General features: G+C 43.5%; 1 protein-coding gene across 1 annotated transcript in view; it reads left to right on the top strand.

Moving 5' to 3' along the window:
* The first annotated feature begins 223 nt into the window (after positions 1-223).
* Positions 224-21,714, top strand: part of ATIC (5-aminoimidazole-4-carboxamide ribonucleotide formyltransferase/IMP cyclohydrolase) — a 37,442-nt gene continuing 15,951 nt past the window's right edge. The window contains exons 1-8 of the mRNA XM_030917023.1: positions 224-407; positions 727-853; positions 6,685-6,761; positions 8,516-8,582; positions 13,075-13,163; positions 13,952-14,103; positions 14,782-14,938; positions 20,954-21,079. Coding sequence (XP_030772883.1) covers positions 389-407; positions 727-853; positions 6,685-6,761; positions 8,516-8,582; positions 13,075-13,163; positions 13,952-14,103; positions 14,782-14,938; positions 20,954-21,079 — 814 coding nt within the window. The 5' untranslated portion in view covers positions 224-388. The remainder of the gene's footprint in view (positions 408-726; positions 854-6,684; positions 6,762-8,515; positions 8,583-13,074; positions 13,164-13,951; positions 14,104-14,781; positions 14,939-20,953; positions 21,080-21,714) is intronic.

Below are 21,714 nucleotides of genomic sequence, written 5' to 3'. Positions count from 1 at the left end.
GCCTCTGGGAACAGGCTTCCTAGAATAACAGGCGTTTGCCCCAGAGGCCGTGGGGTGGCCTCACTTTGGGGGCCTGGGTAGATCGTGGCTCCCAAGCCTGGACTTTGGGCTCGCAGGCAGGATCCCTTCCAGCCCAAGCATCCCGCCCAGGCGCGCCAGGCAGAGCCCCGCCCCACCCGGCCGTTCCCTTCCGCCCCGGGGCGCGGATCTTGCGTTTGAAACTGAGCAGAGCAGGGCGCGGAGCCTGGCCGGCAGGCCACGTGACAAGCCCGGAGACAGCTCCGCCCACCCGCTTCCTGAGCCGCACCTCCCGGTCTCCCTCCTCCCTTCGCACGTGGTGCCGCCGCTGCTGCCTGCAGCTCGCCCCGAAAACCCAGTTCCTGCAGCCATGGCTCCTGGCCAGCTCGGTGAGGTCCTAGCGGAGCGGCGCGGTTCGTGGCCCCCCAAGCTCCCGCCATGGGCGGCGGCGGGACCCGGCACGCAGGGGCGGCGCTGTGGACCGAAAGCCAGCGTCCCCGCGCCCCAGCCGGGCCCCAGCCTGCGTGGGGCCCGCCTTAGAGCAGGTCGCGGATGTAGGACCTGAGGAGGCCTGGGCCAGGCCTGCAAACGCTGGGTCCAGGTGCTGGCCTTGCGATTCGAGAGTCTCCTCCCCCAGACCCTCCCAAGGCCTTGCAGACCACAGTGCAAAGTGCTGCGAGTCATGAGAAAAAATGTCTTCTCTTTCAGCCTTATTTAGTGTCTCTGACAAAACCGGCCTTGTGGAATTTGCAAGAAACCTGACCTCTCTTGGTTTGAATCTGGTCGCTTCCGGAGGGACTGCAAAAGCTCTCAGGGATGCTGGTCTAGCAGTCAGGTAAGGCACAGCTAGTTCATCAGAAAGGAGTGTGATCACATTAACCAGGAAGTATTGTATTCCAGGCACCAGGAGCTAAATAAATGCCTTACTTACTCCTCCCAGTAGCGCTGTGAGGTTGGTGCAATACTTCTGCACTTTATGGAAGACAAAAATGAGGCTCAGAGAGATTTACCAACTTTTAAGACCCTGGACGACCGGGCGCGTTGGCTGATGCTTGTAATCCCAGCACTTTGGGAGGCCGAGGTGGGTGGATCACTTAGGGTCAGGAGTTCGAGATCAGCCTGGCCAACATGGTGAAACCCCTTCTCTACTTGAAATACTGAAATTAGCCGGTGTGGTGGGACACGCCTGTAATCGCAGCTACTGGGGAGGCCGAGGCAGGAGAATCGCTTGAACCTGGGAGGCAGAGGTTGTGGTGAGCCGAGAGTGCACCATTGCACTCCATCCTGGGCGACAGAGAAAGACCCTGGACAACACACTGGAGAGATTTAGCAACTTCTGCACAAGTTGAGTAAGGGAGAACTGGGATTGGAACCCCTGCTGTTCCTGACTTTAGGACCCTAGTCTTAGCCACTTCCTTAAACAGATTAACTTAGGTGGGCCACTTGTTATGCAAGGAAAACTAAAATTACTTTGGTGATTTAGTAAAACTTGACATCATGAAGATTCCAATCTACCTCCCTTCCCTTAGAATCTCTGGTAACCATATGAAGGTGCAAACCATTCATTCCCACTTTCACAAGCCCTTCATTAGTCGACTAGGCCATGGAAAGAAGGGACTTAGAAATGATTAAGCAGGATGCCATTCCTGACGTCAGGGACTGGCATTCTGGCAGGAGAGGGAGTAAGTCTACTGAAAGGTAGAAAATGAAAAAGACTGTAGGATAGCTATTTAATAAACGACAGTGAGAGTTTGGAGGAACGAGATGCCCACCACTGAAATATATTCTAGAATGAAAGAGGTGAAAGATATCTGTCTGCTTTTTGTTGTCATGTGGAAAATTTTGCTTCTTGGTTTCTAGATCCATGTAGAGGTAGGTTTTCTTTGTGCAGTTCTCAGCTATGTGAGCAGTACACAACTTCCCTAAATTTAACAAGATGGTAAGAATGCTTTACTTTGTTAACAAACACATACTTTATATTATCCGATGTCTTTTTGTGTCTTGTCTCTGTGGTTTTCATGGGAAACCTGTGAGAATCATGGCAGGCAAGTTGGCTCTTTGCTCATCAGGAACCGAATGAGAATTCAAAGTCCGGACCTGCGTTCTTTCCATTGGGCCAAACTGGGTCCTCCTATGGTAATGGAACCTTCTTTAAGCAAAATCCTCATCTGTAGTCTCTTTTTTTCCCCACCAAACTTTGTATTATGGAAACATTTCAAACACAAAAGTAGAAAAGTGTAATGATCCCTTGTGTCCTGTATCTGTCACCCACTTTAGGTACCTATCAACTGATTAGTCTTATTTCTGTACCTCTACCCACTCTTCACTTATCTTCATTATGGTCATATATTCTTTCAAAACTGGAAATGTAAATGTGTTTCTCTTCTACGAAAGGATAAGAAGTTCACCATGAGTGATTTATTTAGAACCCAGCACAGTAAAGTTCATTGAATGAAGTGTAAACAACTTGGAGCATTTGATTTTTCTGCAACAAAGGCCCCATTCAGTTGGAGTGGTATTTTATTCAGTTGCAGTGGTATTTCACATATATAAACTCTTAGAGTCCTTGTAACAACTTTTAGTGTAGGTGCTGTTATCCCCATTTTATAGGTAAGGAAACTAAGCACAACGTAGTTAAGTAACTTGCTTGAGATTACACAGCTAGTAAGAGGCCAAGTTTGTTTTATTTTATTTTATTTTTTTTGAGATGGAGTTTCGCTCTTGTTGCTCAGGCTGGATTGCAATGGCACTGTCTCAGCTCACTGCAACCTCTGCCTCCTAGGTTCAAGCAGTTCTCCTGCCTCAGGCTCCCAAGTAGCTGGGATTACAGGTGCCCACCACCATGCCAGCTAATTTTTTTGTATTTTTGGTAGAGACGGGGTTTCACCATGTTGGCCAGGCTGATATCGAACTCCTGACCTCAAGTGATCCGCCCGCCTTGGCCTGCTGGGATTACAGGTGTGAGCCACCACACCCGAGGCCAAGATTTTGTAGGGGTGGAAAGGTGTCACGACCAATTTTTTTTTTTTTTTTTTTTTTTTGAGACAGAGTCTCCCTCTGTCGCCCAGGCTGGAGTGCAGTGGCCGGATCTCAGCTCACTGCAAGCTCCGCCTCCCAGGTTCACGCCATTCTCCTGCCTCAGCCTCCCGAGTGGCTGGGACTACAGGCACCCGCCACCTCACCCGGCTAGTTTTTTGTATTTTTTAGTAGAGACGGGGTTTCACCGTGTTCACCAGGATGATCTCGATCTCCTGACCTTGTGATCCACCCGTCTCGGCCTCCCAAAGTGCTGGGATTACAGGCTTGAGCCACCGCGCCCGGCCAATCATGACCAATATTTTTATAAGAGAAGACAGATTATAATCAGAAAAGCATAACAAATTTATTTAACAAAGTTTTACATGACACAAGAGCCTTCAGAATGAAGACCCAGAGATAGAGGGAAAACCATCCATTTTTATGTTTAGGTGCAACAACGAATGCACAGAAGGTAGAAGTATGATTGGACAGCAAGGATATGCTGTATGCTAGTAGACTGAGGTGGAGAAAGCCAGGAAAGCCTGTCCAGATTCTTCTTGGCATCTCTAAAATTCCTTCTCCACCCTGCCCTCCAACAGGGTCTCCTGTCCTACTATTGGGCAAGGAGATGAGAGGATTTCTTTATGGCCAGCTCCTAGACAGAAAGCCAGGGGTAAGTCAGAATCATAAGTTTAATTTTTATGACTGACTTTAGGAAAAGGGGTTCTAGTTTCTGTAACCTGCCCTGGGGAAGAGAAATTCTGGTTTTTGTGACTTCAGGGAAGAATGAAGGGTGAGAGGCAAGAGGGCGGGAGAAAGTTAATTTTTTTTTTTTTTTTTTTTTTTGAGAGAGTCTTGCTCTGTCGCCCAGGCTGGAGTGCAGTGGCACAATCATGGCTCATTGCAGCCTCCAACTCCCAGGCTCAAGCAATCCTTCTACTTCAGCCTCCTGAGTAGCTGGGACTACAGGTGCACACCAGCATGCCTGACTAATTTTTGTATTTTTAATAGAGATGGTTTCACCATGTTGTCCGTCTGGTCTTGACCTTCTGGGCTTAAGCGATTATGCCTGCCTTGGCCTCCCAAAGTGCTGGGATTACAGGTGTGAGCCACCGTGCCTGGACAAGATCTTGGTTCTGGCTGGGCGCAGTGGCTCATGCCTGTAATCCCAGCACTTTGGGAGGCTGAGGCTGGCGGATCATCTGAGGTCAGGAGTTTGAGCCCAGCCTGGCCAACATGGGGAAACCCCATCTCTGCTAAAAATACAGAAAAGAATCAGTCAGGTGTGGTGGTGTGCACCTGTAATCCCAGCTACTCAGGAGGCTGAGGCAGGAGAATTGCTTAAACCCAGGAGGTGGAGGTTGCAGTGAGCTGAGATTCTGCCACTACACTCCAGCCTGGGTAACAGAAAGAAACCCTGTCTCAAAAAAAAAAAAAAAAAAAAAAAAAAAAAGATCTTGGTTCTGAGGCTGCTTCTGAGCATAGTTTTGGGTAGTGTTATCTACAATCATTTTATCCCAGGAAGTTAACCATTACCTCGCCATGAGGTAAACTGATGGATTTTCATTGGATTTTAATTAGTGAGTATACAGCAGTGAGCATACATAGAATTATTTCCCAAGACTACAGCCATTATGTATAAGTTCTTCAGTTCAAAGGAGTAGCAAGCTTTTTAATTACCCCAAAGGTTTAATTCTAGAAGTGAATCCACCTTCTCTAAGTTTTAAGTGACTGTCTTCATTTGGAGGAAATGGATTTTATTTCCTGAACCCCAGGAAAATAAATTTTGAATTTGAACATTTATGTCACCAGTTTGTGGATGTTGGAACTATGTGTGTCATCATTGGTCAAACACCAGTCTTTTGTAAATGGCTCCCCTTAATAGGAGCATCTACCCAGGAAATTCCATATCTTACTGGCAGAACTTGCTACTTTAAAGTGTTTATTATAGTCTCAGCTACTTGGAGGATTACTTAAGCCCAGGAGTTCTAGGCGGCCATGCACTGTGGTTGTACGTGTGAATAACCACTGTACTCGAGTCTGGGCAACATAGTGAGATCCCATCTCAAAAAAAGCTATGTATGTTGATTGTAGAAAATTCGAAAGTGTGGAAAACTGTAAAGAAGGTAGTAAAAATGGATTGTAATTCTTAACGTGTTAATATATTTTTCTTCTAGCATTTTTATAAGCATGCACTTTATTTCATAGCTTACACAGAAGATAGATGCAGTTTTGCTTCCTGCTTTATTTATGTTTATTTATTTATTTATTTTTTGAGATGGAGTTTCGCTGTTGTTGCCCAGGTTGAAATGCAGTGGCATGATCTTGGCTCACTGCAACCTCCGCCTCCTGGGTTCAAGCAATTTTCCTGCCTCAGCCTTCCAAGTAGCTGGGATTACAGGCATGCACCACCATGCCTGCCTAATTTTGTATTTTTAGTAGAGGTAGGATTTCACCATGTTGGCCAGGCTGGTCTCGAACTCGACCTCAGGTGATCCATCTGCCTTGGTCTGCCAAAGTGCTGGGATTACAGGTGTGAGCCACCCCACCCAGCCCCTGCTTTATTTTTTCTTATATATTGTGGACATTTTTACACACCATTACAACTTAAAAAGTCTGCCAGAGTGTTCATGGTTACAACTTTCTAGGGGTCAGCTTGGTGATACAGATTAATATTTAAATACAGTCCTTCACTTGACCCTTTGTCACATTGTGTGATTATTTTTTCTAGTTTACTTTTTTTCTCCATGTAAAACTTTTTATTTGACATTTCTGTAATCAGACCTCTCAATCTTTTGTTTAATAATTGCAAAGAATATTATACATATTTAATTTTGCTACATACATGATTTTTTAAATGCTTAAACCTTTGATTCATACGGAATGTATTTTTGTGTGGTTTTAACCAGTTATTCCAATACCACCACTTTATTAAATAGTCTATGTCTTCACTCACTTGATATGCTATCTTCATGTGTTGTTCTTGTTGTTTTTTGAGATTAGAGTCTTGCTCTGTCGCCCAGGCCGGAGTGCAGTGGCATGGTCTCAGTTCACTGCAACCTGCATCTCCTGGGTGCAAGTGATTCTCCTGCCTCAGCCTCCAGAGTAGCTGGGATTATAGGTGCCCGCCACCACGCTCGGCTAATTTTTTGTATTTTTTTAGTAGAGATGGGTTTCATCATGTTGTCCAGGCTGGCTTGAACTCCCCAACTCAGGTGATCCATCTGCCTTGGCCTTCCAAAATGCTGGGTTTACAGCCATGAACCACTGTGCCCGGCCAAGGATATTTCTAATGCTTTTTGTTACATACTGCCAACTTCTCAATTGTATTTCTTAGTAATATTTAATGAGTGTGGCTTATGATTCAGTTTCTAAATTCTCTGAAAATTATAAAACCAATGCTGTGATAGTTACCAGTTATCCCTGAACATACACAACAGTTAGGAAATATGTTAAATAACCTTTTTTTTGGAAAGTTAATAGAATTTTACTTAAGAAATCAAATATAGTGAAAGACTTAAAAAATCAGAATTTTCTTGTTGAATTCACGCTCAAAATCTCTTGAAATGGAAACAGTAGATGCTTTGAATAGTGTAAAATAAGAGTTCAGCCACACCACTAGTACTCTTCTGTTTATCTGTTTTTCAGAGATGTCTCCGAGTTGACAGGATTTCCCGAAATGTTGGGGGGACGTGTGAAAACTTTGCATCCTGCAGTCCATGCTGGTAAGTGGTTGGTATCTTTCGTGTAGAACAGTCAGTGGTTTCCAGGAATATTTTAGTTGATAACGTCCTAAAATAAAGGAAGAAAAAGGCTCAAGAGAAATTTGCATATGAAGTTAATGTTACGAAGTTGCTGACAAATTTCATAATACGTTAGAACTAGTTTAAAATCCGGCTTGTCTTACTACTTGATGAATTCAGATTGTTTTCCTCTGCTTGCTATTACTCCTCACCTGATGCCTAATTTAGAGGCTGGTATTTCCTGCTCGAGTGGCTGAAGATATTTAGATTTCATAGTATGAAAAGACTTTTAAAATAGTTCAAACTTAGAATGAAGCATCACAATGTAACCGACTTGCAAAAGAATGTTTTTTCAAAGTGCTTTACATTTGTTCATTCACCTGAGAATGAACTATATATAAACCAAAGTGACAAGAAACTGATATCCTAGTTTGTCAGTTGTGGTATGATTTGGTGAATAAAGCTGAATGGCTACAGATCATCAGACATCCATTGACTTACAGGAACGCATAGACTGTTCTGGAACTAGCAACAGTTTTGTAAAATTCCATTTGCCTTTTTTATATTTTATTGCTCAAGAAAAGGGGATCAAGAACTGAAGAAAAGATTTTTAAATGTATCTTTTTTTTTTTTTTTTTTTTGAGACAGGGTCCCACTCTTGCCCAGGCTGGAGTGCAATGGTGCGATCACGGCTCGCTATAGCCTCTGCCTGCCTCCCAGGCTCAAGCAGTTCTCCCACCTCAGCCTCCCAAGTAGCTGGGACTAGAGGCATATGCCACCACGACCAACTAATTCTTGTATTTTTTTTTTTTTTTTTTTTTTTTGAGACGGAGTCTTGCTCTGTCACCCGGGCTAGAGTGCAGTGGCCAGATCTCAGCTCACCGCAAGCTCCGCCTCCCGGGTTTATGCCATTCTCCTGCCTCAGCCTCCCGAGTAGCTGGGACTATAGGCGCCCGCCACCTCACCCGGCTAGTTTTTTGTATTTTTTAGTGGAGACAGGGTTTCACCGTGTTAGCCAGGATGGTCTCGATCTCCTGACCTCGTGATCTGCTCGTCTTGGCCTCCCAAAGTGCTGGGATTACAGGCTTGAGCCACCGCGCCCGGCAATTCTTGTATTTTTTATAGAGAAGGGGGGGTCTCACCTTGTTGCCCAGGCTGGTCTCGAACTCCTGGGCTCAAGCAATCCCCCACCTTAGCCTCCCAAAGTGCTGGTATTACAGGCATGAGCCACTGTGGCCAGCCAAATATATCTGTTAATCCTGATTTTTTGGTCTGATAACTCCTCAACTATATGTTTGATATTCTTTAAGAATATTATGCTGGGCATGGTGGCTCTTGCCTGTAGTCCCAGCACTTTGAGAGCTGAGACAGGAGAATTGCTTGAGCCCAGGAGTTTAAGATCACCCTGGGCAACACGGCAATACCCCTCTTCTCTTTAAAAAATTAAAAAGACCAGCTGGGTGTGGTGGTGCATGCCTGTAGTCCCAGCTACTTGGGAGGCTGAGGTAGGAGGATTGCTTGAGCCCCGGAGGTTAGGGCTGTAGTGAGTTGTGATTACGCCACTGCAATCCAGCCTGGGTGATAGAGCGAGACCATCTCAAAAAAAAAAAAAAAAAAAAAAAAATTTTGTTTTTAATCAAGAGGATTTAATTTGATTGAAGACACTATGTTGAAAGAAATTCCTTAATCTTACTTGTTTTTTGAACCTAATACTTGGTTTAACTTTGTTAAATTAGGAATCCTGGCTCGTAATATCCCAGAAGATAATGCTGACATGACAAGACTTGATTTCAATCTTATAAGGTAAAAACCTGAAATTGAACTTTTAACACATTATGACCAATGACAAAGACTGTGCCAAACCTGGTATCCCTGGTTTTTCTTACTCACTATAAACCTTTACTGCCTGCCTTCTGTGTGACTTTGTATGTGTGTAAGCATTTTGGTTTGGCCGGATTTATATAACCAAAATACATACTTAAAGTTTTTAGGAAGTTAGAATCTAAATCTTAGTATGTATAGGTTGAGTAACCCCTATCTGAAATGCTTGGGACCCAGAAGTGTCTTGGATTTCAGATTTCTTCAGATTTTGGAATATTTGTGATAACATATCAGTTGAGCATCCCTCAGAAATCCTAAATGCCCCAGTGAGCATTTCCTCTGAGTGTCGTGTTGACATGCAAAAAGTTTCAGGTTTTGGAGCATTTCAGATTTTGGAGCGTTTCAGATTTCAGGTTTTCCTATTAGGGATTATCAACTTGCACAACTAACTGAGTTATTTGCATAAAGATACTGGCTGTTTCTCTTAAATATACATAATAGCTTTACTGAGATCTAATCCACATACCATACAACTCACCAATTTAAAATGTACAAATCAGTGGTTCACAGAAGTTGTGCAACCATTACTGTGTTAGTCTATTCTGCATTGCTATAAAGGAATACTAGAAGCTGGGTAATTTATAAAAATAGGTTTATTTTGGCTCATGGTTCTACAGACGGTACAAGAAGCATGTTGCCAGCGTCAGCTTCTGGTAAGGGCTTCAGGAAGCTTACAGTCACAGTGGAAGGCAGAGGGGGAGCTGGCATATCACTTGAGAGAAGAAGCAAGAGAGAGGGAGAGGAGGAGTTGCCCGGCTCTTTTACTTTTTAAATTTTATTCTTAATTTAATTTTATTTTATTTTGAGACGGGGTCTCGCTCTGTTGCTCAGGTTGGAGTTCAGTGGCATGACCTTGGCTCACTGCAACCTCTGCCTCTCGCATTCAAGTGATTCTCCTGCCTCAGCCTCCTGAGTAGCTGAGATTATAGGCATTTCTCACCACGCCCAGTTCATTTTTACTATTTTTAGTAGAGATGGGGTTTCACCATATTGGTCAGGCTGGTCTCAGAACTCCTGACCTCAAATGATCCACCCACCTTGGCCTCCCAAAGTGCTGGAATTAGGTGTGAGCCACCATGCCTGGCCTTCCTGGCTCTTTTAAACAACCAGCTCTACATGAACTCAGAGTGAAGACTCATTATGGGGAGGGCACCAAGCCATTCATAAGGGATCTGCCCTTGTGACCCTCCCACCAGGCCACACCTCCAACATTGGGGATCACATTTCAAAATGAGATTTGGAGAGGACACACATCCCAAACCATATTAATTGCCACATCCCAGGTTGGTCTTGAACTCCTGACCTCAGGTGATGCGCCCGTCTTGGCCTCCCAAAGTGCTGGGATTACAGGTGTGAGCCACCACGCCCAGCCCACAAAAGTTTTTAATTTTGATGATGTTGAATTTGTTTATTTTTTTGTTGCTTGTGTTAATGGTGTCATATCTAAGAAACCATTGTCTAATCCTCAGTGATGAAGATTTTTGTGTATATTTTCTTTCTTTTTTTTTTTTTTTTTGAGATGGAGTTTCCCTCTTGTTGCCCAGGCTGGAGTACAGTGGTATGATCTTGGCTCACTGCAACTTCTGCCTCCCGAGTTCAAGTGATTCTCATGCTTCAGCCTCCCAAGTAGCTGGGATTACAGGCGCCTGCTACCATGCCCAGCTAATTGTTTTGTGTTTTTAGTAGAGATGGAGTTTCTCCATGTTGACCAGGCTGGTCTCGAACTTCTGACCTCAGGTGATCTACCCGCCTCGGCCTCGGCCTCCCAAAGTGCTGGAATTACAAGCGTGAGCCACTGCACCCGGCCTGTGTACATTTCTTTTAAGAGTTATTTTAGTGTTAACTATTATACTTCAGTCTTTGTTTCATTTTAAGTTAATATTTATATACAGACATGAAATAGAAGTCTTACTTTGTTTGTGGCTGTCCAGTTGTCTCAAAATCGTTTGTTGAAAAGACTGTTCTTTGCCCAGTTGAATGGTCTTGGCACCCATGGTCTGTGTGCCTGTTGTTATGCCAGTACTACACTATTATACAGGTTGGTAATGAATTTTGAAATCAGCAAGTGTGAGTCCTCCAACTTCCTTTTTCTTATTCAAGAATGGCTTTGACTCTTCGGGGTCCCTTGTATTTCCACATGATTTTTAGTATCAGCTTGTCCATTTCTGCAAAACAACGCAGTTGGAATTTTCATAGGGATTGTGTTGAATCTATCGATCAATTTGGGAAATGTTGCCATCGTAAGAATATTAAATTTTCTAGTCCGTAAACATGAGGTGTCTTTCTATTCATTTAGATTGTCTTTAATTTCTTTTAACATTGTCTTGTGAAGTAGAATTGTTTTCTTAATTTTTTTCATTCATTGCCAATGTATATTTTAATACAATTGAATTTTATATATTATTCATGTATCCTGTGGCTTTGCTGAACTCATTTATTAGTGCTAAGAGGTTATTTTTGTGAATTTGGGACTTTAGGTATACTAGATGATATCATCTGCAAATAGAGATAACTTCACTGCTTTCTTTCCAGTCCTGATGCCTTTTCTTTTCCTTTCTTTGCTAATTGCCCTGGCTAGAACTTCTAGTACAGTGTTCAGTAGAAGTGGTAAGAATGGACGTTATTGTTTTGTTCCTTTTTTTAAGACGGAGTTTTGCTCTTGTCACCCGAGTTGGAGTGTAACTGCGTGATCTTGGCTCACTGACCTCCACCTCCCGGGTTCAAGTGATTCTCCTGCTTCAGCCTCCCAAGTAACTGGGATTACAGGCATGTGCCACTTTGCCCAGCTAATTTTGTATTGTTAGTAGAGACTGGGCTTCTCCATGTTGGTCAGGCTGGTCTTGAACTCCCAACCTCAGGTGATCTGCTCTCCTCAGCCTCCCAAAGTGCTGGGATTACAAGTGTGTGCCACCTTGCCCGACTAATTTTTGTATTTTTAGTAGAGACGGGGTTTCACCATATTGACTAGGCTGGTCTCAGACTTCTGACCTCAAGTGATCCGCCTGGCTTGGCCTCCCAAAGTGCTGGGATTACATGTGTGAGCCACCGGCTCAGCCTCCTATCTTATTTCTGAGTTTAGGGGAACAGTATTTAGTCTTTCACCATCAAGTATGTTGTTAGCTGTGGGTTTTTCTTACTCTTTGTCATGTTCAGTAAGTTCTCTTCTATTTTTAATTAGTTGAATATTTTTATATGAATAGCTGTTGAATTTTGTCAAATCCTTTTTGTACATCTATTGAGATGATCAGGTGGTTTTTCCATTTTTCTAGATGCAGTTTGTTAGTGTTTTGTTGAGGGTTTTTGTGTGAAGGTACGTACCTAAGAGATACTGATCTCTAGTTTTCTTGTGACATTTGTCTGGTTTTTTTTTTTTTTTTTTTTTTTTTTTTGAGACAGAGTCTCACTCTGTCGCCCAGGCTGGAGTGCAGTGGCCAGATCTCAGCTCACTGCAAACTCCGCCTCTCGGGTTTACGCCATTCTCCTGCCTCAGCCTCCACAGTAGCTGGGACTACAGGTGCCCGCCACCTCGCCAGGCTAGTTTTTTATATTTTTTTAGTAGAGACGGGTTTCACCATGTTAGCCAGGATGGTCTCGATCTCCCAACCTCGTGATCCGCCCGTCTCGGCCTCCCAAAGTGCTGGGATTACAGGCTTGAGCCACCGCGCACGGCCATTTGTCTGGTTTTAGTAGGAGGGCAGTAGACTTAATAAAGGTGAGCTGCAAAGTGTGTCCCCTCCTCTTCTGTTCTTCTGTTTTTTGTTTTTAATTAGTTTTCAAGTTAGGCTTGTTTGGCTAGGGAGCCTGCCCCCAGAGCTCCTCGCACTACAGGCCTAGGAGTGGAATTGTACTTCACTAATTGTTAATTTTAGATTACTTCTGTATTTTAAATTATTCTTTTGGCATTCCTGTTACCATCATTTTTATGACCTCTCTGAAGGCAAAACAAATGTTTCACCCTTAGAATGCTCTGATATTTTTCATCATTGTACCAATCCATTGGAAAAAGAATCTAAATTCTAATGTTCTGAATAATAGTGATCACATTCCAAAATGCGGATGTCTGTAATCTTGTACTTTATACTTGTATTAAAATGTTTTATAAATTTTTGATGGCTTGGTGGTTCGGGGTAGCTAAGGTTACGCAAGCAGCAGCGTTGCAGTGTGAAGTGGAGGGAGTACTGTGTATCCAGATCCGGAGAGCACCTGCTGACTAAATTCCCTCTGCTCGACCCCAGCAGGACACCCTGACTTTTTAACACACTCGTTAGAACTCTAAAATGTCAGGCTCACAATTTATATTTTAGTTCTGTATGGATTTTGGTTACGTTAATAGTACTGACTTGTTTTTTTCATAGATAGCTAGAAACCACATGAGTGGGGTTTTTAATGACAGCCAGATTTGTCTTTGCTTTAGAGTTGTTGCCTGCAATCTCTATCCCTTTGTGAAGACAGTGGCTTCTCCAGGTGTAACTGTTGAGGAGGCTGTGGAGCAAATTGACATTGGTAAGTCAGAAAAACCATTTTAGAAGACTGAGAGAGGAGAGAATTATTTACATTTTAGTGAGATTTCATTTTGACTTTCATTACTGAGGAAATAGAAAATAGCTACTTCTGGATTGTGTTTTGGGATTACTATAATTCATTTATATTTTCTTTTTTTATTTTTTTTGAGATGGAGTCTGGCTCTGTCGCCCAGGCTGGAGTGCAGTGGCACGATCTCGGCTTACTGCAAGCTCCGCCTCCCGGGTTCACGCCATTCTCTTGCCTCAGTCCCCCGAGTAGCTGGAACTATAGGTGCCCGCCAGCACGCCCGGCTAATTTTTTGTAGTTTGTTTAGTAAAGATGGGGTTTCACCGTGTTGGCCAGGATGGTCTTGATCTCCTGACCTCGTGATCCACCTGCCTTGGCCTCCCAAAGTGCTGGGATTACAGGCATGAGCCACCGCGTCCGGCCTCATTTATATTTTCTAAGCTAATTTTTGTGTGCAGAGATTCATCTGGGATTACAAGCGCACACCACCAAGCCCAGCTAATTTTTTTTTTATTTTTAGCAGAGACGGGGTTTTGCCATGTTGGCCAGGCTGGTGTCGAACTCCTGACCTCAGGTAATCCATCTGCCTCAGCCTCCCAAAGTGCTGGAATTCCAGGTGTGAGCCACCGTGCCCCCAGCTTATTTTCCTGATTTTTAAGTCAAGAATTAAAATGGAAGTACATGCACAATGACTTTATCTGAAAGAGGTTCATAAGCTGATAGGGCCATACAAAAATCAATACGTCTTTTGTTCTTCAAAGGTGGGGTAACCTTACTGAGAGCTGCAGCCAAAAACCATGCTCGAGTGACAGTAGTGTGTGAACCAGAGGACTACGTGGCGGTGTCCACAGAGATGCAGAGCTCCGAGAGTAAGGACACCTCCTTGGAGACTAGACGCCAGTTAGCCTTGAAGGTGGGATGCACTTTCATGATACTGTGATTTATATCGATGGAGTTCAGCGTTTGCCAGACCAGGCAGTATTCAATTCTTGGTAGATTGCATCACCTACCAAAGCTCTGTGTGGAGTTGCTGTCCTTTTGTTAAAAATTGAGAGACCAGCTATTACAGAGGTATTCTGTCACAGAGATTGAAAGAGGGCCGGCGCGGTGGTTCACACCTGTAATCCCAGCACTTTGGGAGGCCGAGGCTGGCGGATCACCTGAGATCAGGAGTTCGAGACCAGCCTGGCCAACGTGGTGAAACCCCGTTTCTACTAAAAATACAAAAATTAGCTGGGTGTAGTGGTGTATGCCTGTAATCCCAACTGCTCTGGAGACTGAGGCAGGAGAATCGCTTGAACCCAGGAGGCGGAAGTTGCAGTGAGCCGAGATCACACCACTGCACTCTAGCCTGGGTGGCAGAGTGAGACTTTGTCTCAAAAAAAAAAAAAAAAGATTGAAAGAGAATTGGAAAGGGGTAATTTGTTGGGTCATTCATTGCTTTGGTGTCATTCATGGTGTCATCATGTTGTGCAGCCACCACATAGCACTGAAAGGTGAGGAGATCTTGTTTGCTGTGGACATAGAAAACCGTCTTGTCCCCGCTTTGGAAAGTGCTGCTAGTGTCTCACAAAACTTACGCTTTTTGTAGGCATTCACTCATACGGCACAATATGATGAAGCAATTTCAGATTATTTCAGGAAACAGTACAGCAAAGGCATATCTCAGATGCCCTTGCGGTATGGAATGAATCCTCATCAGACCCCTGCCCAGCTGTACACACTGAAGCCCAAGCTTCCCATCACAGGTAAAGCCTGAGCGTTCTGTGGCATGGTTTGCTGTGTCTGGAGAGTGTGTGTTTCTCTGTATTGCATCTGATGTGGTTCACATTCAGAAGATGATACGTTCCATAATGCCTCTTGTAGCCATCTGTTAACCATCTGGTTGGAGATGCCATTTGGACTAAAGAGCACAGAAGTTGAGTAGTCTGGCGTTCTGAAAAGGTGTCATGGGGGAGATGGAGATTGGAATGTCTTTGCCATGTGGATGGTTTTGAAGACATGAGACAGGATGGGATGGCCTGGATTTTATAGAGAAGAGGGTCAAGAATGAGCTTTGGGGTAAAGGCTTGGTAGGTATACTGTGGAGGAACCAGCAGAAGAAAACCTGTGAAATTCCTGTTGCTGACTCTTGAGGAGCAAGTTTTCTAAGCGCTTTAGGTTTCCCCAGACATTACTGAAGAAACTGCAGCCTCTGGAAGAAGTCTGACTATTCTCCAAGGTCTGCTTTGTGGTGAGCCAGTCCTGGGGGTTGGTGCTGGGTATGGAAGGAGCCTGATGACCACTGGCAGGTTTGCTTCCAAGGAGCCATTTGCTGAGAGGGACAGCTGTAATACTGGATGCTGACTTCTGCTCTGGCATTAGGATATAGCCTCTCCTCCAGGAAGGACCCAATATTTGATGAAGTAACATAAACCATCAAGTGCTCAGGAATTTGAATTGTTTTGGAGACCTAAATGTGGTGATGGTCTAGCACAGAGCAGTTGCGCATTTGAGAACAGAAAAGGGACTGTTTGTTTTGCAAATGTTGTAAGAAGCAGTTTCCTTGCAATTTCCTTGCAAGGGGGTCCTTGCTTCCATACCTAGCACCAACCCCCAGGACTGGCTCACCACAAAGCAGACCTTGGAGAATAGTCAGACTTCTTCCAGAGGCTGCAGTTTCTTCAGTAATGTCTGGGGAAACCTAAAGCGCTTAGAAAACTTGCTCCTCAAGAGTCAGCAACAGGAATTTCACAGGTTTTCTTCTGCTGGTTCCTCCACAGTATACCTATCAAGCCTTTACCCCAAAGCTCATTCTTGACCCTCTTCTCAAAAGCAGTTTCCTTGCAATTGGAGCTAGAAGCCCAATTGAAGTAGGCCAAAGTAGAAATGTGATGTTAAGAACTAACAATGTTAAAGAGGTTTCTTTGAACAGAGAAAGTAGGACTTCCCATGGGTTTGTAGAGTTTAGAGAGAGTTTTTAGATTTGTGTCCTGTTCTGTTCCAAAGGTAGGCTGTGAGAGCCTGTCCTGCTCTGGTACAAGGGAGAGTGGGGGCAGGGACAGAGTTGAGAGTCCCAGGCATGGAGGCCTTGGAATCCCAAGCACTGCTGGGGTAGCTGGCCTTGGCTGAGAGCAAGGGCAGCCTCCTTCCTGCCTGGGGCGGTCAGCATTTGCTGGGGGGATGCAGCCTGGGCTTCCTTTCTGTCACCAGCTGAGAGAGCCATGGGGAGGAGAGCAGCGTGCCAGCTGGGAGGAGAATCTGAAATAGTCTTCGTGTTTGCCGTGTTCTATCGTTCTGCCTCAGATAGATTTTTTTTTTTTTTTTTTAATTAAGATGACGGAGTCTTGCTCTATCACCCAGGCTGGAGTGCAGTGGCACAATCTCTGGTTCAAGCAATACTCCTGCCTCAACCTCCTGAGTAGCTGGGATTATAGGTGCGCACCACCATGCCTAGCTAGTTTTTCTATTTTTAGTAGAGACGGGGTTTCACCATGTTGGCCAGGCTGGTCTCAGACTCCTGACCTCAAGTTATTTGCCCGCCTCAGCCTTCCCGAGTGCTGGGATTACAGGCGTGAGCCACCACACCTGGCCTCAGATACATTTTGACACTAACACTTCCCAAGTCCCCATAGACACCTGTGAAGTCCCCAGACTGAAGTAATCTAAGTAATTTGTTTTCTCTCTTGGCCCTTCTGCGCTTCACAGCACAGTAATCTTTTAAAAATGGAAATCAGATGATGTGAGACCCTACTGAAAACCATTCCTTGGCTTGGCTTAAGCACCTTGCCCTGCCTCACAAACCCTGTGCTGCCTGCCTGCCACCTGTCTGCCCCTTCTGCAGCTCTCCGTGCCCTGGCTCCTAGCCCCTCTGCCCTGTGCCTCCAGTGGGCCCAGCTCCTTCCAATCCAGAGCCTCTGGGGCCTTGTCCCCTTCACCCAGAATTCTTCCCTCTGCCCTTCATGATCCTGGTTTCTTGTTATTCAGTCCTCACCTCCTCAGAGAAGCCTTCCCTGACCACTTAGACCAAAGTAACCGCCCATCATGCTTTCATCCCGTCACCTGGTTTTGCTGCACGTGTTTCTGTTTATTCCGTTCAAGTTGTCGTTCCCCATTAGGATGGCAGCTTCTTTTTTTTTTTGAGATGAAGTTTCACTCTTTTTGCCCAGACTGGAGCTCAGTGGTGCTGTCTTGCTTTACCGCAACCTCCGCCTCCCAGGTTCAAATGATTCTCCTGCCTTAGCCTCCCGAGTAGCTGGGAATACAGGCGCCTGCCACCACAACCAGCTATTTTTGTATTTTAGTAGAGATAGGGTTTCACCATGTTGGCTGGCTGGTCTTGAGCTCCTGACCTCAGGTGATCTGCCTGCCTCGGCCTCCCAAAGTGCTGGGATTACAGGCATGAGCCACAGCGCCCGGCCAGGATGTCAGCTTCTGAGAGCAGAAGCTGCATCTGTTTTTGTTTGTTGCTGAATCCCCAGGGCTTAGAACTGACTGCTTGGCACATTCCCTAAATGTTTACTGAATGAACAATTAGAAACCTGATATTTTGCACAAATTTTTCCTTCTAGGACTTATTGAAACCGATTTGTCTGCTGTTATATCTGAGCTATTTCCTGCTTGTAGTTTATATTCTCCATTAAGATTCTGAGGCAAAAAAAAAATCCCTATGTACTGTCAGTTCTTACACTTTTCGTTTTCCAAAGCGTTTTCACTGGACTGTATAAAAGCCTTCATTGTTCCTTAGACTGTATGTGTGTTTCTTTTGAAGTTTAAAGTATTATTTGTGGTAAACATGGCAGAGGTGGCCCTGGACACATAAATAAGCGTTTCTTGTGTGAGATTCCCAGGGTTTCTCCCCAACATGGACTTATTTCCACAGCAGAAAAGGCAGTTTGCTTTTTCATATGGTTTGAGTGTTTGGCAGCGATGTTATTACAAAGTGTACAGTTGTGTTTGTATCTAAAACAAAATTGAAGCAAGAACAAAGATGAGGTTGTGTGAGTATGTGTATGTGTCTGAGATTTTAATGACTGGTTTGCTTATGTTTGGAAACACGAAGATTCCTATTTATTTCAGCTATTTACTAGATTAAGCAACTTTCATCATTTCTCTGTTGTACTTTCTACTTCAGTTATTAATGTCTTGGAAAATTTGATATTTGAAGGGGAACCAGATACCCCCTTTTTTTTTTTTTTGAGGCAGAGTCTTGCTCTGTTGCCCAGGCTGGAGTGCAGTGGCATGATCTCGGCTCACCACAAAGTCTGCCTCCCAGGTTCAAGCGATTCTCCTGCCTCAGCCTCCTGAGTAGTTGGGATTACAGGCATGTACCACCACGCCTAGCTAATTTGCATATTTTTAGTAGAGATGGGGTTTCACCATGTTGGCCAGGCCAGTCTGAAACTCCCAACCTCAGATGATCCACCCGCCTTGACCTCCCAAAGTGTTGGGTTTACAGGCATGAGCCACCACACCCATCCAGATACTCTTAACTATGAGATGTTTCAGAAACCAAAAGTTTTCTCCCACTTACCAACCTTAGCCTAAACCATCTGAGGAGTGGGAGGGAGATATAGGGTAGACTTACATATGGTGTTTTGTTTTATTATGCGTGTTGTATGCCTTAGGGGATATTTTACTTTTATTGTTTACTATTTATTGCCTAGTTTGTTTCTTCTGTGCCTCTCGCATAAATTTCATGAGGACAGTGATTTTATTTGACTTGATTTTTGGTTGGAGGAATTATTTTTTCAAGTTCTTTTTAAAATGGGCTTTATTTTTTTAGAGTAGTGAACAGGTTTACAGAAAAAATACACAGTGATTATAGGGAATTTCTATATACCCCCTCTTCCCCATAGTTTCTCCTATTAACATCATGCATTAGTGTGGTTCATTTGTTACATTTGATGAACTGATTTTGATTTCATCATTATTAACTAAGGTTCATAGTTTAACATTTGTTCTTTGTATTGTGCATTCTATGTATTTGGAAAAATGCATAGTGGTATGTATCCCCCATTACAGTATCACGCACAATCGTTTCAATGTCCTAAAACTCCCTCGTGCTCCTCCTCATCCCCTCTTTCCCTTCTCCCCAACCCTTTGCAACCACTGTCGTCTTTTTCTCTTTTCTTTGAATGGAGTCTTACTATGTTGTCTGAGCTGGTTTTGATCGCCTGGGACTCAAGCAATCCTCCTGCCTCAGCCTCTTAAGTAGCTGGGATTACAGGCATGCGCCACCATGCCCAGCTATTTTTACTGACTCTATACCCATTTCCAGAATGTCAAATAGTTGGGATCATACAGTATGGAGCCCTTTAGACACTTTCACTGAACAACATGCATTAAGTTTCTTCCATGTCTTTTTGTGGCTTGGTAGCTTAATGCTGAGTAATATTTCATTGTGTATGAATGTACCACATTTTATCCATGGACATACTGAAGGGCATAAAACTTCTAAAACTGCTAAAAAGGGCAGTTTTGGTAGTTTATGAACAAAATTGCTATAATTGTTTGTGTGCAAGTTTTCAACTCATTTTGATCAATACCTAATATTTTCTTTTATTGTATACTATTTATTGCCTATTTTTTATTTGTCTCCCAGTAAGCTCCGTAGGGACAGTGACTTTTTTTTTAAGAGGGTTGCAGGGACGGTTTTTTTCACTGATGTATCCTGAATACCTAGAACAATGCTTAACATCGTAGTAGACATTCAGTAAACGTTTGGCAGGGTCTTTAAAAATAGTTGGCAAGGTCTTTAGAAACTATCTTAACCCATGAAGGACATGAAATTATACTTTTTCTTTTTTTTGAGACGGAGTCTTGCTCTCGTTGCCCAAGCTGGAGTGCAATGGCGTGATTTCGGCTCACTACAACCTCTGCCTCCCAGGTTCAAGCGATTCTCCTGCCTCAGCCTCCCGAGTTGCTGGGATTACAGGCGCCTGCCACCACACCCAGCTAAATTTTGTATTTTTAGTAGAGACGGGGTTTCACCATGTTGGCCAGGCTGGTCTCAAATTCCTGACCTTGTGATCCGCACATCTCGACCTCCCAAAGTGCTGGGGTTATAGGCGTGAGCCATTGTACCCAGTTCATTTTTATTTTTAATTAGTGCTGGCCCACCATTTCTTTCTGTGTGCTGAGCTTCTTATGTTTATTCACAGGAGATACTAGCTCCTAAAAAATTCTGCCAATGGTAAGACACTAGGTAATGGAAAACTCTGAAGTTGCAGTCTCCTTTTAACTACAGTTCCGCTTTAGGCAGAGTCTGCTGAGTTTGCCATCAAAGAAGGAAAAAAACCACATTATTTCTTCTCTTCTTCTTCCACCCACAGCTGTTGCTTTAGCTTGTAATATAATTTCTTAAATCTATAGGGTTTATGACTTAAATTTTGTACCGTCTCTGTAATTACCTCAATTGTTTAATCTTAGCTCTGTATTTACATGAATTCCTGACTGATCACTAGTCTTGTCATAGTTTCTCCCATCCCTAAATCTCTATAGTGTATTTATTTCTAGATTGGCTGGTTCTGGTCCTCCAGTCATGTGTGTGTGTGTGTGTGTGTGTGTGTTCATGTACATGTGCATTTTTTTTTTTTTTAAAGAGTGGGTTCAGGCTCAGTTGCTTTGTTCTTTATCATCAAGATTTTATGTTTGTGTGTATCTCTTTGGCTTTTAATTATACTTAAAACATTTGTTTAGCCATGTTATTTTTTTGAGAAGTGTGCATACATCTGACCTCACTGATCCTGCTTAGTAATGTGCATGTATATGTTTACATTCAGTTCTAAATGGAGCCCCTGGATTTATAAACTTATGCGATGCTTTGAACGCCTGGCAACTGGTGAAGGAACTCAAGGAGGCATTAGGTATTCCAGCCGCTGCCTCTTTCAAACATGTCAGTCCAGCAGGTAAAGCTCTGCGCTCTGGAACGTTCCAGAATTGTTCGAAAGGCATTTCTTCTTAAATTGTTTTGAATATTAACAAGTTCTAATGTGAATATAGACATTCTATGAAATCTGAAAGTCATCTGTTGATAACATTATCAATGTAACAATATAAAATCTAATAAACACACACACAGAATTGTGTAATATTGTCAGATAGGAAAAGTAGGCAGGAATCTGCGGGGTGGAACCATAGAAGTTTAGAAAATAAAAGTGAAATATCCTAATGCAGTAGACTAAGTCTTTTCCCACATCTTTGAAAATGTAACGTAGTAAACATAAAGAAGAAGTTCTTAGGACTGTTTATCTGAAACTTCTTATACTCATTGTATGAGATACTTTGCTTCTGTGTTTAAATCATTATTTCTGCAATCCAGTTGTTTGTATACCACATCTTGCTGACAGTCCAGCACATGATTTGTTCTCAGATGTTTATTGGATGTTAAAGTGATGTGAGTGGGGAAGAAATAAATGATGTGTGATATCAAAGTGATATCAAGCAGAACAGAGAAAGAGTGAGACAGTAATGAAGTAAACCAGCTTCACCTACACACTGGGTACTGTCAGGCTTCAGTGGCTCTGTGGTTTCGGAGGGCAGA

The sequence above is a fragment of the Rhinopithecus roxellana genome, chromosome 14, assembly GCF_007565055.1.
Source record: "Rhinopithecus roxellana isolate Shanxi Qingling chromosome 14, ASM756505v1, whole genome shotgun sequence".
Taxonomy (NCBI): Eukaryota; Metazoa; Chordata; class Mammalia; order Primates; family Cercopithecidae; genus Rhinopithecus; species Rhinopithecus roxellana.
The sequence above is the reverse complement of the archived record's forward strand: the minus strand, read 5'-3'. Positions and strand labels throughout refer to the sequence as shown.